Source organism: Danio aesculapii, chromosome 6 (genome assembly GCF_903798145.1).
Source record: "Danio aesculapii chromosome 6, fDanAes4.1, whole genome shotgun sequence".
NCBI classification, from domain to species: domain Eukaryota; kingdom Metazoa; phylum Chordata; class Actinopteri; order Cypriniformes; family Danionidae; genus Danio; species Danio aesculapii.
The window spans coordinates 33,325,735-33,342,301 of record NC_079440.1 but is presented as its reverse complement, the minus strand read 5'-3'; the positions used below and the strand labels follow the sequence as shown (position 1 = coordinate 33,342,301).

At 37.0% G+C, this 16,567-nt stretch overlaps 1 protein-coding gene across 2 annotated transcripts in view; it reads left to right on the top strand.

The window, feature by feature from the left end:
- Positions 1–16,567, top strand: part of pde4ba (phosphodiesterase 4B, cAMP-specific a) — a 303,391-nt gene that overhangs the window by 98,086 nt on the left and 188,738 nt on the right. Inside the window, exon 1 of one of the 2 annotated variants that reach the window (XM_056460026.1) lies at positions 11,594–11,991. The exons of the other annotated variant lie outside the window; for it this stretch is intronic. Within the exon in view, the coding sequence (XP_056316001.1) occupies positions 11,774–11,991 (218 nt within the window). The 5' untranslated portion in view covers positions 11,594–11,773. Of the gene's footprint in view, positions 1–11,593; positions 11,992–16,567 lie in introns of those variants that run through there. 2 annotated transcript variants of the gene reach the window in all.

Below are 16,567 nucleotides of genomic sequence, written 5' to 3'. Positions count from 1 at the left end.
TTGCAACAAACGGAGAAGAATTCCAGTTGGAAGGATCTATACTGTACTAACCTCTGTATGGCAAGCCCAGAGGGGCATAATGCGTTGCACAGTTAGTGTATTGGCAACTAGGACATTGAAAATGATGTATATTACATAAAGTTACAGCTTTAGTGAATAGCACAGCCTTCACTATATATAATTCATTAAATATGCCATTAAATATTCCACTGGAGTGAACAAAGTTTGGTTTTACTTGACCCGCTACAGCCAACACATTCATGGTCTGTTCCAGTCTAGAGAGAAAGTACAGAGCGAATCAAATGCACAAGTCGACACGGACCACAAATCGCATCAGACTCATTTGAATTACATTGAATGATTCATTGAAATAAATTCAAGTGACATCAACAGTCATGTTTACAATGGAAAACTAAGCCGAGGACTAGCTGTGTTTATAGATAAAATATTTACTTCACAGGCCAACCTGTCTGCATTCTGTGCAAGCTTGCAGATGCTCTGCTTAACATCATTTTTGTCATGTACAGTCAGTTTATTGTGCACAAGCGGCCCGTTTTATTTTTACATGTATAACAGTGAATGTGTTAGAGTAGACACTGCATGTACAGCACACTCTAAGGTGATGAAATGTACTTTCATTCATTCAGTCATTTTCTTTTCGGTTTAGTCTCTTTATTAATCAGGGGTCGCCACAGCGGAATGAACTGCCAGGAATGTACTTTGATGAAAATATTTTTTTTCCAGGGCCTTACAGTTACCTGGAGAGGAAACATGTCCAATACTCACAGCTGTATTTTAAATGGAGAAAGGATTAGAAACAGCCTTACTGTCAAACTGTGGCTGTTGTGAGTCAAATGTACTTTAACTCAACGACTGACTGGCAGAGCTATAAACAAAACACTTCTGGCTATTTTTAAAAAGTCAAATACATTGCGCCAAATATATGCATTATTTATTCATAGTCATGTCACTGCATAGTCATCATCATGGATATTTGGGTAACACTTTATTTTAGGTCACAATTCATGTTATTAATTAACCATTAAGTAAGACTATTAACTTAAAAGGTGATGTAAAATATGATCATACAGGCCTGTAGCTAGCCTATTGAAGAAGTGGTTCTTTTTTCTCAAAAGTGGACCTTTTTGCAATTATTCACATCATTTTCTGTTAAATTACAAGGTTCAAATTCTGCATTTTAGTGACATTCTAAGAAGTATTTTTTGGGGGGGATTAGCTTGTCGGATGGTAATCATACTTTTTAAGGCAACAAAAAAGTCCCCTTTTTTTGTCAAAGTGCTTACCATACTATTTTACCACAAAGTGTTTATTTACAAATGTGCAAGTTATTACAGTTTCATAAATAATGTAATGAGATTAGAATTTTAAATTAAATAAATATGAAAAAAATGCTTATTTTTTAAATACAAATTTATTATCATGTATCATTAAGAGAAAAAAAACAATAAGGAATTCGTAATCTAGTTTTAAATTAAAAGCTGTAGCCTATAGGCAAATAACAAACTGGCCAGCTCTTTTCCTCAGTCAGAATTTGTCCATTTAAATAATTAAAAATATTTATTTGTCTTAAAGCCTTCTTCTATTGGTTATTTTTAGAATTTGATGACATACTGTCAAAAATGGGACAATCGAGCCCATATAGCAGCCAAATCCTGGACTTTGTCATTAGGGGTCTTTCAAAGCACCCGACCCCCAATGCCCCCCACACCCCCACCCCGTAACCCCCGTAAAAATGTGTATATTTGTTTCATGCTTATATATGTCTACATGCTTCTATAGTATACGTACTAAGGCTGGGTGATATTGCAAAGAAAAATTAACACGATATCATGTTACAAATCATTCGATATCGGTAGTTATTGAATATTTTTTAACAATCCATTTAGGAATATTAGGATTTTTTCTTTATTTTTTTCTTTATTTTTATTTCTTTATTTTTTAAAATTTACCAACATTACTTAGGTAAATAGTTTTAATGGTCGAAAAAATATTTAAACAAAATATTTCATCATAATAAAATAAAGTATTAAAGAGACTCTTAAACCTGATAAATAAAATGTTACAATGTGTGTGCAATGGTAAAGGTAGATCAACATCTGTAAGGTGTGAATATTAATGATACAGTAAACCTCAGTAAACAAAACAAATTTTGATAATCAAATCTGAGCTTTCAAGTAAAGAAACCAGCCATCATTATTCAAATGTATGTTACAAATTGTAAAGTTGAATGACTTTATTACCCACTATGCTAAACAATCTTTCAGATGGTGTGCTATTGGCTGGGATGCACAAGAAAAGAAACCAAAAAGCCACTCTGGCGACATCCTTACATCCTTTTTTATTTACAATCTCTTTAACTTTAATTTCCAGTACAAATACAGTATCTGAACACTCTTAAGTCAGAATAAATTAAACTAATTCTATAGAATCCTCCCATTTAGAATCTTCCCAGTCCTAAAGTAAAATGTGTGTGTGTGTGTGTGTGGGTGTGTGTGTGTGTGTGTGTGTGTGTGTGTGTGTGTGTGTGTGTGTGTGTGTTATTTTGTCATTACTCGGTGGCCTTTCTTGCAGTAAATGAGAATCACTGTTTTCAAAGGCTTTTGATTTTGTCTTGTTGATTGTGTCCTTCTAAGCTCTTAGTAGAGACGTCTCCTTTCATATGACCCTTCACCTGAAAATGCCAGAGGAGCCATCAGATGAGAGTGAAAGTGAAGGATGACTGGGTCACGCATACACACACAGACACACACACAAAGACCTACTGTACCCTTAGAATGTGATTACACCACTGTGGCTAAGTTAGAAGCATTGTGTGTGCGTGCAAACAGTTTGGTTGGGTTACTTGGCATCACGCATCTGACTTTCTAGTCTTTATTTGTGCTTAGAGACCAAGTAATGTAGACTGGCTGGGGACTGAGAAGGCCTGCGGTAATCAACTTCACTTCAAATCAAACTGACCTGCAGTTCCCACATTGTCAAATACAATGTCTCCTGCTGTAAAGTGAAGAGCTCATTGTAATCATTTAAATCAGTTTACTAACAGCTTAGACAGTCTGTCCCACATATCCACAGACTATAAGAAATGCAGTGCAGCTCCAGAAGTTCCTGTCTGACTATAATGCAGTTACAGTCGAGCTGTAATTAAATTATGTTTACATTTCCTTCGCATTTAATTTTGGTTTTGCTTCTGTCTAAATGAAATGCAGTGGCAGAGAATCTTTGCTATGTGTATCAGCATCTTTGCTGTCTTTGCAGTGAATACATCTCTATACAGTCGATACATACTAAGCAAACAGAAAATGGAAATGAAATTGTGAAAGTAGCCAAATTGCATTCAAGTATGAAAATATTGCAGTTATTAAATCAGTTAGAGTTTATATAGTGAACATTATAACAATGCAAATCAATTTTTAAACATTAATCTTACATTTCTTTACAAAAACTAGAAACAAGATGGTAGTACCATTTGGTAGTACCATTTGTACCATGGTAGTACCATGGTAGTACCATTTGGTAGTACCATTGGTAATACCAAGATGGTAGTACCATTTCCTTTCCTTTAAAAAAGTTTTTTTAGAACAGGTGAAAAATCCATCTATGGAGAACATTAAATCTGGTTGGGAAGAAAAACTTGCAGTAGAAATTCCAAGTGAAATTTTGGAACAAAGTCTTGAACTGGTTCACAGATGTTCCATTAGTGCAAAACAATAGCCCCTTTCACATATACAGACCTTCCCGTTAAATCACCGGCAATTTTCCGGAAAGGGATTATGTGTGAACAGACCCCTTTTGAAAATACCGGTAAATTCGCTCCGGCAATTTTTATGGAAAGAGAAGTTGTAACATCACCGGTATTACCGGAATTTGTGTGAACACAGAAGGAAAATTGCAAAAGAGGAAAGAGCGCGTTCACGAATAGAACGCACTAACATGAGACATCTACTCCAACCAATCAGAACATTCAGACGCATTCACATCCGAGCTGTTTACGAAAATAAAAGCCTTTGAATATTTTTGCAGACACATTTAGCTGCTAGATGATAGTCAGATAAAGTTTCTACGTTCCTTCTTAATGCCAACTGTAAAAATCGATAAAAAGCTTATGATAAACTGCTGTTTTTTTACCATCAAGCTCTGCTACAATTGCTTGACGCTTGTGCATGTGAAGCAGCTGGTGAGCGTACATGTGCGTACACATACATATTATGTACCATCAATCATCAACAAAAGCCTGACCCCTTCTATGTTTACAAATACAAGCACTGCCATTTAGAGGTCATTTCATGTTAATTATGTTTTTTTTGGAATGGATGTGTGAATGGTCTTTTCCGTAAAAATTCCGCAATGTCCTTGCCTGTGTGAACAGCGCTTTTTTTTTTATTAAACGGTAAAGTCATTCCGGTAATTTTCCAGATATTTACCGGTATCACTGTGTGAAAGGGGCCATTGTCTTATTCAGTTTAAAGTGCTTCATAGGCTTCGTTATTCCAACTGTAATTTGAATAAAATATTTCCAGAATTGTCGCCATTTTGTGACAAATGCAGTTTTTATATTCCAACCTGTCTCCAACCTGTCTCATTGACATTCCGACTGATCCAGATCCTATATTAATTATATTTGGAGTTTCTGAAGAATTTTTGAGACTTACAGGAATACAACAACAGTTTGATTCATATGGGTTGATCTCTGCCCAAAAACGTATCCTTTTGTTTTGGAAGTAAAAAGAAGTTCCAACTCTTAAATTATGGCTGACAGAGTTAACGTGTACATTACATCTGGAAAAAAATGAAGTATACCCTAATAAACAAGATATTGTAATTTGAAAAAAATTTGTCCCCTTTTATTTCCTTTCTACAAACATATAATTAATAAGTGTACTATTCTTTTAGTACCAATTTTACTGTTGAATAGCACTGGTTATTATTTCAACATAAGCTCATTCTGAAAACGCAGCCCTATAAACATTTCTGGAACTTCGTTCAGTCAGTCAAACAGTCAGTTAACAGCAGCCTCTGGTGGATTTAAGAGAGAACAGCAGGCGCGAATGGCACACGAGAAATTTGAGATCTCAAAAAGCATACACAGCGGCCTCTTGTGGATTCGCAAAAACAAAAACTGCAAAAAAATAAAAATAAAAAAAAACAGCTATCGGGACGTATTTGACGGTCTCCAGAAATGTATAAAAATAATACAACCCAGGCTCATTCTGAATACGTACCTCTAACGTTTTTAGAATGAGCCTGGGTTGTATTATTTTTATGACTGTTGGTTGTTGTTTTTTTGTTTCTTTTTTTAAATGTCTAATCTAAAATGAAAACTTTGTTTATGTTTTAAAAAACGCTGCATTTACAAGTGAATGTCTGCTAAGATTTCTAATAATAAAAATATCTAAACCAAAAACTAGAAACATATGTGACTTTGTGGTGTTTTGACATGAATTAATAGCAGTAAATTTAATTTGCAAGCACTGTAACTATATCCACCTCTCTAGAAGCTGGCTTTTCGGTGGCTGTAATTAAAGATCCATTTAATCTCTTTGTGGCTAGATACTTTATTTACTTTTAAAGGCAGAAACCACAACTGATGCGCTCAGTGTTTTGGCTAGAGTGAATCTTACTTCGTCTTACATATTCACTGAAAATTTAGCAGGGTGAGAAATGTAGCTGGGATGAATTGAAAGGAATTTACAAGATGCCTTCTCAAAAACCAATCCTGTGAAATGATTTAAAATTTTCACTCTGCAGGGGTTGTGTTTGTCCTGATTCTCATTCAGTGACTAACACACTTTTCTCTCGTCTTAGCTTAGCTCTATTTTTCCTTATAATGTCGCCACTGGTGCTCAGCATCTCTCATCTTTTTTTACTATGTGAACTAGCAATGGGAAGCCATATGACCTCGCAGCAGTCAGCAGTAAGGAAATGTCTTTATGTAAGACCTTCAGTTATGTAAGACCTTTCCGCTAAGGCTCCATCAGTGAATGGGCTCACAGCTCAGAAAGGTCAGAGTGAATTGATCATATTCCTCTTCAATGAACTCGGTTCTAGACTTATATTTTTCCACAATATTTAGAGAAAAGCCAACAAAGGAGAATAATAGTATTTTATGAGTTTAGTAAGCATGGAAATTCATAGGCTGTAAGTTCAAATGCTGGCAGCGGTGAGTCATGAACTGTCATCATTTAGTATGCCACTTTACTTGAGGTTGGTCCCAGTGGATTCTCTGCTTGGTAAGGAGTGTCTGCTAAATGGAAGTCCATCCACAGGTTTCTCAAATGGTGTTTACAGATTTGCACTTTAGTTTCACACTGTGGTGTAATCTCCCTACTGGGTAGTTTATGAATAGAATCAAAGTTTCCGCTCAGTAGAAGCCATTTAGCACAGTGGAGCAAGATCTTAAGACAAAATGCAGAGCAGGTTTAACATCGACATTTGTCTTTGCGATGCCAAACTAAGCCGTGTTCTAGCTGTGTTTATAGATAAAACATTTACTTCACAGGCCAATCTGTTCAAGCTTGCAGAAGGTCTGTGTAACATCATTTTTGTCATGTGCAGTCAGTTGATAGTCTACATCAGGGCTATCCAATTGGCGGCCCGCGGGCCCTCCAAATAGTGTGACTAAGACATCAAAAATAAATTTAGTTCAGTCGAAAAAAGACCGCTATATTATGAAGTGACGTGCATCTGTTCAATACAGCATGAGCTGCAGTTGAAGGCTGTGCAGAGCGTGAGTCACCTGACATTAAGCGAGTGGCGCTAGCAGCTGAAAACACAACAGCATATAAGAGCCCATATGCTGTATTTTTGCTCCTTAAGACACCCATATTGGTTTTTTCTACATTAAAATGTTAATATATTGTATTTTGAAACTACATATCAGTGCATTGTACAATAGGCCTTTTTTAAACAAACATTCAAATGTTGTATTTCAAAGCCATAGACTGTAAAAGATATGGACGTAGTATTCGTGACGTCACCCATAGGTTTCTGAAGAGCGCAAATGAAGCTACAAGTAGGCGCTGCCAACCGTTGCCATTTTGTTCGCGCATCATCGCACCCACAGCGGGATACCAAACAAGGGCAAAGAGGCGGAGAGTGAGCGGAGCTACAGACAACTGCTGGCATTTTGCTTGGACCTGGCTAAGAAAGACTTTACTTTAAGAGAAACGCTTGATACTTTATTATCTGCGACTCGTTTGTGTTCTGACCACATGTGCTTGGCTGTACACTATATCAATAAAGTGTTTAGACTTTTAATAACACTGTTGTAATACATTGAGCCACTAAGCATTGTACTTATGACGTTTTTCTACAAGAGGAAAACGCAAATTACTTCCAAACACTTCAATTATAGTCTGTGATAGTAAATACAAGACTATTGATGAAATCCAGGCATAACACTGTATGACAACGCTTTAGATGACTGTTCTAGAGCCTACAGCTAATCAATCTGTCAGATTCTGGAGGGCATTACAGCTCTAAAAAACATTATAAATGATAAATAATCTTAAATAAAACAAATACATTTATAGAGATGGTATATAAGTATATAATTTCACTCACCTGGGAAACGGAGGCCACGTGAATGGTTTGTGAGCACAATTAAGTGCACACAACATGCCATATCATTTGATAATTGTAGGAAATAATCCCAAAAGGCAATTGACTGTGTAAAGAAACATTAACCAACACAAAAATGCGATGTATATGCCGAGTTTATCGGCTAATTAGCCGTAATCAGCTGAGGTGACGAGACAGCGAGCAGCGTCACTCAAGTAGCCACGCCCTTAATTATGCATACTTAATATAACTTAATAAAACGAAACGGTGGAGTTATAAAAAAATTCACCCCCTCACAGTTATCTTGAAGGTTAATCATGGCTATATGCACCAAAGCCATCTTTTGTACCTGGCTGTAAGCATGTTTTTATCAGCTGTAAAAATGGCCAATTTCCCATTGCAGTCAGAAATGACCTGGACTTCCTGGAGCCAGCCCCCCAAGGCGAGTCTATGAATTGCAGTTTTAGTTACTTCCATATTGGCTTCCCGAGGAAGAGCTGGAGGTTGCCGCTTGTTCAAAGCACAACAAAAGCAGTGCATTGCTTAAGTAGGCTTCTTTTACATTCAGACACATTCATGTATTATGTTTTGAACAGCATAACAATTATGGATGGAACAATTATAGATTTTGGTTGTATGATTATAAAATCTGAAGAATAATCATGGTTTCACGGTTATCACGTCTAGTGTAAATTTAGGCTTTGTATTAGCTAAGTAGCTGTTTAGATGAACTGTTTTTACCATTTGTGTTCATTCATACATAATCATTTGAATAATAATTCGTCTAACATATCTTTTGTTTACATTGCACCGAAAGGCACGCACAACTCTCACCACAACAGCGTGAGATGTTTTCTACTGCATGCGCCCGGAAAGCCGCGAGCGCGTTGCTCCACTTGCGCGCGCATATTGGCATATATTCTTACATAAGAAATAACAAATTTGACAAGACATGATATTTGAAATAACAAACTTTTTGAGCTGATGATAATTACGTGTGCGTGATTATTGAAGTGCTTCTGACATCCGATCCTTTCAGAAACGAACAAATGCAAGAGTAAAACGTGAAAAAACAAAGGAGCAAATAATTTTTTTCAGCAGCCTAAAATATGAACAAACTGCCATATTTAACTATTATCATCGCATTTTGGACTATTATGAACTCAGAATAACAGAATTACTTTCTAACAGAGGTTACATGCGCTGGTGAAGATTAAAGATACAGATGAGAGGTTGGCACTGACTGTTGGCTATATGTTGCATGTTGTTTTTAAACCCAGATAAGGACTAAATTATGCTGTATGCTGTGTGTTTTTCTGTAATTGATAACATATTGGAGACTGTAAAGGTCTGTACGTGTTCATGTATGTTGCATTTACTTATTTTTTTAATACAATTGCTGACGGGCTGCACGGTGATGCAGTGGGTAGCATGTTCGACTCACAGTAAGAAGGTTATTGGTTCGAGCCTTGGCTGAGTCAGTTGGTGTGTCTGTGTGGAGTTTGCATGTTCTCCCCGTGTTGGCGTGGGTGAACGACCCGTACAGCTTTAATTTGACATTACCTCAAGCGAGAATGACTGTGTCTGTGTGGAGTTTGCATGTTCTCCCCGTGTTGGCGTTTGTGTGGGTTTCCTCCGGGTGCCCCGGTTTCCCCCACAAGTCCAAAGCTGGTCATTTTCCAGCCTGACCAGCTAAGACCAGGCTGGAAATGGCTGGAAACCAGCCTGGAAATGGCCAAAACCCCTGTAAAACCAGGCTGGTCAACCAGCTAAAACCAGCCAACCAGCCAACAAGCCAAGGCTGGTTTAAGCTGTTTTTTTTCAGTAGGGCATTCAATCGAGTGATAACATTTGAAGCAGGTGATCATATAGTATATTTTTTGGGAAAAAATCCAAAAGTGATTAAGTGTATACAGAGGTGCCCAAACCTGTTCCTGGAGATTGATTGTAGCTTCCTGTAGAGTTCAGCAGCAACCTTGTTCAAACACACCTGTCTTTAATTACCAAGGGCTCCTTCAGATCCTAGTTGGTTTAGTTGTGTTTGATCAGGGTTGGAGCTGAACTCTAAAGGAAGGTAGATCTCCAGGAACAGGGTTGAGCACCCCAGTCTAATACATCTGACTAAAGATCCTTTAGGGGTGTTCTCTTTTGTTAAAGTTATAAAAATACACTGTGTTTTTTTATGTAAAATCGCTATAGTAAAACCTATTGTTGCAGAAGTCATTGTGACAATTTTTGTCACAAGCACAAACAACTGATCATGCAGCCTCTTTTATTGTACTTGTTTATCAGACTTATGGCTGTATAAACTCACATCTTCAAGAGTAGGCACTGCATGTACACGTGTCTATCCAAACACTTGGAGTGTACTTTCATGAAAACAATGTGTACAGTACCTGGAACTTACGTTTACTCTGAGAAAAAAGTCCAAGATTTATCTGCCAATCACTGGGGTGCCTCAATGTTCAGTTTTGGACCCTTTCATTTTTTGTTATGTTATGATCCTGTTCCAAATTGTCCAACTAAAGATTCAGTAGACCATGATATGGATACAGTACCATCCATTTTGATACTTAAAGCCATGCTGACATTCAAACATAAGTCATCTATCGAACTGTAGGATTTCTGTGTTGAAAGATCTGTCAAACAGCATAGAAAATATACGACAGTACCATCTGTTCCAACTTTTTTGTTTATCCTCTCATTCATCATCTCCTGTTCTCATTACTTCCTTCTCCTTCGTCTCCATGGTGAAGTCCTGTCTGCTTGCGGGAGTTGACTGGCAGGTTGATAGCTGGCTAACGTGCTTCCATTCTGCAGCATGACTCTATGAGAGCCGGAGATAATCCCGCTGTGCTGTTGTCACATAGGGCGAGCCGTTTCACGTTCAGATGCGCATTGAAGGGCATTCCGCAAGTCACACACAGAAATCACATTGCTTTTTTTGATTAGGTGTTGACTGGTACATAGATGATTAGGATATTTATTGCTTTTTAGCTGAACATCTCTACACATGTAACATGAACCATTATTTAAAGAAGCTTAATTATGTATTTTCCTGGATGGCTGATGAAATTTCATGTTTAGCTAAATATAAATGATGGACGTTCCTGCATTACACCCTGCTTTGGTTTATTTCTGTTTAAATATTCCATTTAAAACATTTTCTCTTTCCAATTCACTCATTATTTTCTCTTCAAACCAGACACTTTAGTATCTAACCTTCATTTACCTCATTTATTTCCCTGGACACCGCTAATCCTGGACTTAAATTGCTTTTGGATTTTTTTTCCCGTTTATCAGTGTCTTGAACGCCACTGAGCTGTGAAAGGGCAGAAGCCCTCATCAGAATTCAGCCAGAGACACCCATCAAACTAACCACAGCCCAGCCAATCAGCAGCAGGGAGGGGCGGAGCTTTTTCCGTCACTATGCACATTTTCTTTCTTTTTCTTTTTTTGAAAATCCAAGCATCTCAAAGCTATTCCATTTATTTTTCAAAGCAAGACAGCACCTGGGGTAGCAGGGTTAGGTGCGCTCACTCAGATCTTTCCTCTGGGTCTCTTTTCCGCATCTTGAGAAGCTCTGCTGGGTAGTTCCTGAAGAGAGAAGCCGCTGATGAGAGAGAAGACCTACTCTCTGCCCACTGTTGAATAATTTAAGATGGAGTTTCCTGGATCCGAGTGAAGTAAGTGAGAGTCTGAGGAGCTGTGAACAGAGCAGACGGAGTGAGTGGGAGACCGATAACTGGATAAATGAGAGAATAGTGGACACTCAAGATCCTAAGAGTCAGTTTTGCCTTTATAGGAGAGACAGAGAGTGCTCTTTCTCTCTCTCTCGTTGCCTAAAACAGAAAGACAGAGAGAGGTGTGGTTATAGAAGAGGAGAGAGAGAGAGTGTGTGTTTTTTTCTTCTTGTTCTCACAGGAAGGAGGTGTGACTGCACTGACGGGGACTGCTCTCAGTGTGTCAGTGGAACTGAATGAGAGAGGATTATTCTACTGCATTGCCGAAAACCTAAGCTGACTGAGGAAGCGAGAGAATAGAGCAGCTCAAGCGCACACATTTATTCCTGTCTGACACACAAAACATCAGCCTGCATGGCATAACCTCTAGTTGACTGAGAGGAACGGAGGGAATAGTTGGCAGTGTGACTCAGAAAGGGCGAACTAGGGCTGTTTCCACCTGCAGCATCACCATGTCCTCCAATGAGCTGAGCGCTCCAGAATTGGACCCCTGCATTCGTACCTTTAAGGAGCACATGCATTTGGAGCTGGAGCCTCCGAGACTGGGAGCCGGCAACAAGCGCATTACGTCCCCGAAAATATCTCCCCGCAGCTCCCCGCGTCTTTTCCGCAAGCTCATGGTTAACAAGGGCGGCCGCCACCGGCGAAGATTCACCGTCGCTCACACCTGGTAAGCGTGTCTGGTGTATGAAGGGGAAAGAGTGTCGGATTGTGAGAGGAAGTGTGAATGGGGAGGGTTTCGGTACTACGTTGTTGTTGCTTTTTTTTTATGAATGGCTCTGTATTAGTTTGGGTAAATGTTATTATGGGTCAGTGGGGTGTGATGTCACTGCAGGTGTGATGTCGTAGTGCTATGACTCAAAATAGATCTTAATGACAGAAGAAACTAAGGAATGATGCATGTGTCGGCTGCAACAGCAGGGTAATTCTATCACTGTGACATGACATAGTGTGATGGTCCCTTTGGTGTCTGTAAGTAGAACCATCACATTCTCTTTTAAGATATACGAGTTAGAATTTTTAACCCTTTCTCTGCTAACTACCCTGGTTTTTTACGGTTTTTATGTTTAAATGGTAGATAAGAATGTGTATGACTATAGATGCATTACAATGTCAGCATGCACCATAACCTAAATCGTTCAGTAGTCCAATTGTGGAATGTTTGTGCACTATATTTTTGTGTTGTTATTAATAATGCTTTACCATATTTTGTACATAGTATATACTTTATATTTAGCTCTGCATTTACAGCATTTTGGCTTACAAAAATGACAAAAGCTCAGGATAGTGTTTTCTTTTAAATGTTTTATTTTGTCGTCAATGAAAATCATGGTTATTTCTCCAAATATTGATTCGTGAACTCATCTGAAGATAAAATACTGAGTTTGTGCTGTCTAAAACTGATTATAAAAACATTATTTTAAATTGGGAAAAAATGTCATCATTCATTTTTACAATAAAAAATTATTTTACTATAAATCAAATTCAATGAAATTGATAATTTTAAATGGTCCCTTAATTGTTTTTAAAGCTGCACATATATAAAACATGCTATGTGTCATGCTATTTTTTATTTTGCATTAAGACAGAAGCTTCTAAATGAATGTTTGAATATAATATGTTTTACATATAATAAAGCAGAAAAAAATATACATTTGCAATCAGAATTATTAAACCCCCTTTGAATTTTTTTCTTTTTAAAATATTTCCCAAAATGATTCTTAATAGAGCAAGGAAGTTTTCACAGTATGTCTGATAATATTTTTTCTTCTGGAGAAAGTTATTTGTCTTATTTTTTATTTTTTTTGGCTAGAATAAAAGCAGTTTTTAATTAAAAAAATCATTTTAAAGTCAAAATTATTAGCCCTTTTAAGCTATATTTGTTTTCGATTGTCTACAGAACAAGCCATCGTTACAATAACTTGCCTAATTACCCTAACCTGCCTAGTTAACCTAATTAACCCAGTGAAGCCTTTAAATGTCACTTTGAGCTGTATAGAAATGTCTTGAAGAATATCTAGTAAAATATTATTTACTGTCATCATGGCAAAGATCAAATAAATCAGTGATTAGAAATGAGTTATTAAAACTATTATGTTTAGAAATATGTTGAAAAAAAAAACTTCTCTCTGTTAAACAGATATTGGGGGGAAAAAAAATAAACAGGTGGCTAATAATTCAGGGGGTCTAATAATTCAACTGTATGTATACAAATATATATTATATATATTTTTAGAAATGTATTTTCTCTCCTCAATATTTATTACTAGAAACATTCATTTAGAAAATGAGTTACAATTCTTGTCGTTTCTCGTAAAAAGCATGGTCGCTCAGACCTTTTTAAAGGCCTTAAATGAAAGTTTTGCGTCACTCGAATAAATAACATAGCACTAGTCATATCCACTCTTATCGTTAACTGTAACAGAATGAAAGCTTTGTGTCATGAGATTCTTCCTGTCTATTGAAGAGATTGGATCTCAGTGCTAGGAGGATGTGGGCAGGATATGATGTGACATGGAAGGTTTTTATCCTTTAGTAAATAGAACATTTGTCATCCTGTCTAGACCCTTGCTACGGTTATGCTATACAACAATGAAACAGCAAGCCCCTTTTTATGAAAAATCCAATAAAAGTAGCGACCTTATGAAAAAAAAGAATTGAGTTTTATGTTCTAGAATGGAAGGTTTGTTTGGAAGCGATGCATACTCGTGATGCATGTGGACTCTAGCAGGATTTACACTTGTTTTATTGCCTGGAATTTTAAGCCGTTAGATGTGTTTTTCTTGGAATCGAGCCTTGGATGTTCAACACATTTGCCTCTATGGGGGACTGTGTTTCACATCCATTTTGGGTCTAAAAGGTGTTCCTTCTTCTGCTTAGTTAGCCACTGTTTAATGTTTAATGTGTCTGGTACAATACACAGTACACACTGTGACTGGATTACATGAAGCACGCACAGTCACCAGCACCTATGCATTACTCATCCAGACAACCATTAGACACAGACAGAAGAGCGGTTAATAAGGGGAGTTTAATGGTGCAGACTGCAATAACTGCGGTGATTTGTTCAATTATAGTGACTGGGACTTTTAGCACCAATCTGCTGCACATGATGTCAATGGAAACGCATGCTTTCCATCTCAACCATTTATAAAATGAGCCACAAAGTGATTTCAAATGTCATGCTTGTGTCGAAAGGAACACTGCAGCCTTAAGATATGCTTGTCATCCTTTCTGCATGCCGGAATATGACAGATTCAAACCTGTGTGTAGTCAAGTGGTTATAACGGCAATCTAAATTCAACCTGAACATCCTCAGGTGATCAGATTTAAACTTTTGCAACTCAATGAATGTGCATTGTGTAACTGGTGATTTCGTATGAGTAAAGGCTTGTGTCGTAGTTCTGTTTGTGGTTTGGTTCTTGCTGTGTTAGGTAACCAGGAATGGAGGAGGGGGGGCAGGGTTGTCTTGAGGGAGTGAGGTGGTGCATGAACATGGAGGTGGAGAGAAGACGGGTGCAGTCGTGGGGAAAATCGCTGAAGAGAGTCTCATCCCTTCGTGATAAATGGAGAGAAACTTTTTTATGTGTGTTTTGGCCATTCATTAACATGGTCATGGTGTTTTGGTGGCCTGAAAATGCGATGGTTTCAAAGTGCAGGATTCAGAAATTATATCATTAAGGAGAAAATGTTTATTTTTATAAGTTTTTGTTCATAGCTTCTTTAAAAACAGTGGATATAATTGAGAGTCAAAGGAATTTATTTTGGGGGGAAAAGCCACCAATGTAGTTGGAATAACCTGCAGGTTAGAATTGACTCTGCAGTTTTCACAACACCACTTAACGTCTGCTCTGTCTCTGACAGAAAATTGTTAAATTTCAAAACAGAAGTGTTTTGACCTTGAATTAGGTTGTTATAAGCAATGGAGTGTTTACACTACACTGTATTCAGCACTGCTTAAAACGTTGTTATGTGTTTTGGCCATTCATTAACACGATAATAGTGTTTTGGTGGCCTGAAAATGCAATGGTTTCAAAGTGCAGGTTTTTAAATTAAATCATCCTGGAGAAAATTTTTATTTCGATAAGTTTTTGTTCATTGCCTCTCTAAAAATAATGGATGTAATTGAGAGTCAAAGGAGTTTATTTTGGGGAAAAAAGCCAGCAATGTGGTTGGAGTAACCTGCAGGTTAGAACCGAACCTCCAGTTTTCACAACACCACTTACCGTCTGCTCTGTCTTTTCTCTGACAGAAAATTGTTCAATTTCAAAACGGAAGTGTTTTGACCTTGAATTAGGGTGTTATAAGCAAGGGAGTGTGTACACTACACTGTATTCAGCACTGCTTAACTCTGTTATGTGTTTTGGCCATTCCTTAACACAATAATAGTGTTTTGGTGGCCTGAAAATGCAATGGTTTCAAAGTGCAGGTTTTTGCAAATTAAATAATTATCATCTCTGTGTATAGTATAAAAATGCTCATTTCTGTGAAACTGTGATGTCGTTAACATGCATATTGGGTGCGTAAAACTGTTTTTCTAAGGATTGTTTTGACAAAGTTGTTATTAGATAGATATTATATTAGAAATTATATTAGATAGATATTATGCCTATTTGCTTATATTATGCCTAATATAGCTCTTGAAAGTCAGACAATCAATACCATTTTTTCACTTAAAGTACAAATGAAATTAAAACTTACTACATGATTGTGTTAGCTCACATTGCTAGATTTATTGTAAACAATTTATCAGTGAAAAGTTTAGCTTTGTTATCTTTAATGGAGATGCACTTTTTTCAGTTAAATTGTCAGATTAAGTATGATGGGTCACAGTTTCTGGTTCATGTGGACTTTACACCAGTGTTATAATAAGACATGCCACTTTGTTGATTTTTTTTTTTCATCTGCTTGGTAGCCACACTCACATTGAAGTTATATTGTCCAACAATCTGCTTCACATATTAAAAACATTTTGATTGGCATCATCAAGATTTTAATGAATTTGTTTCCTAAATGTAAATTCAACTCGAGTTCAACTTGTATTAAGCAAAACACAATGAATTTAAATTCCTTGAAGTATAACTTAAAAGAATAGTTACCCAAAAAATGAACATTTTCTCATTAGTTACTCTCAAGTGGTTATCATCATTTTTTAGTTTTTTTTTCTTCTGTCAAACATGAAATAAGACACAGTATTTTAAAGAAAGCTGAAAACAAAAATGTACTACTTTAAAGGGCACCTGTAA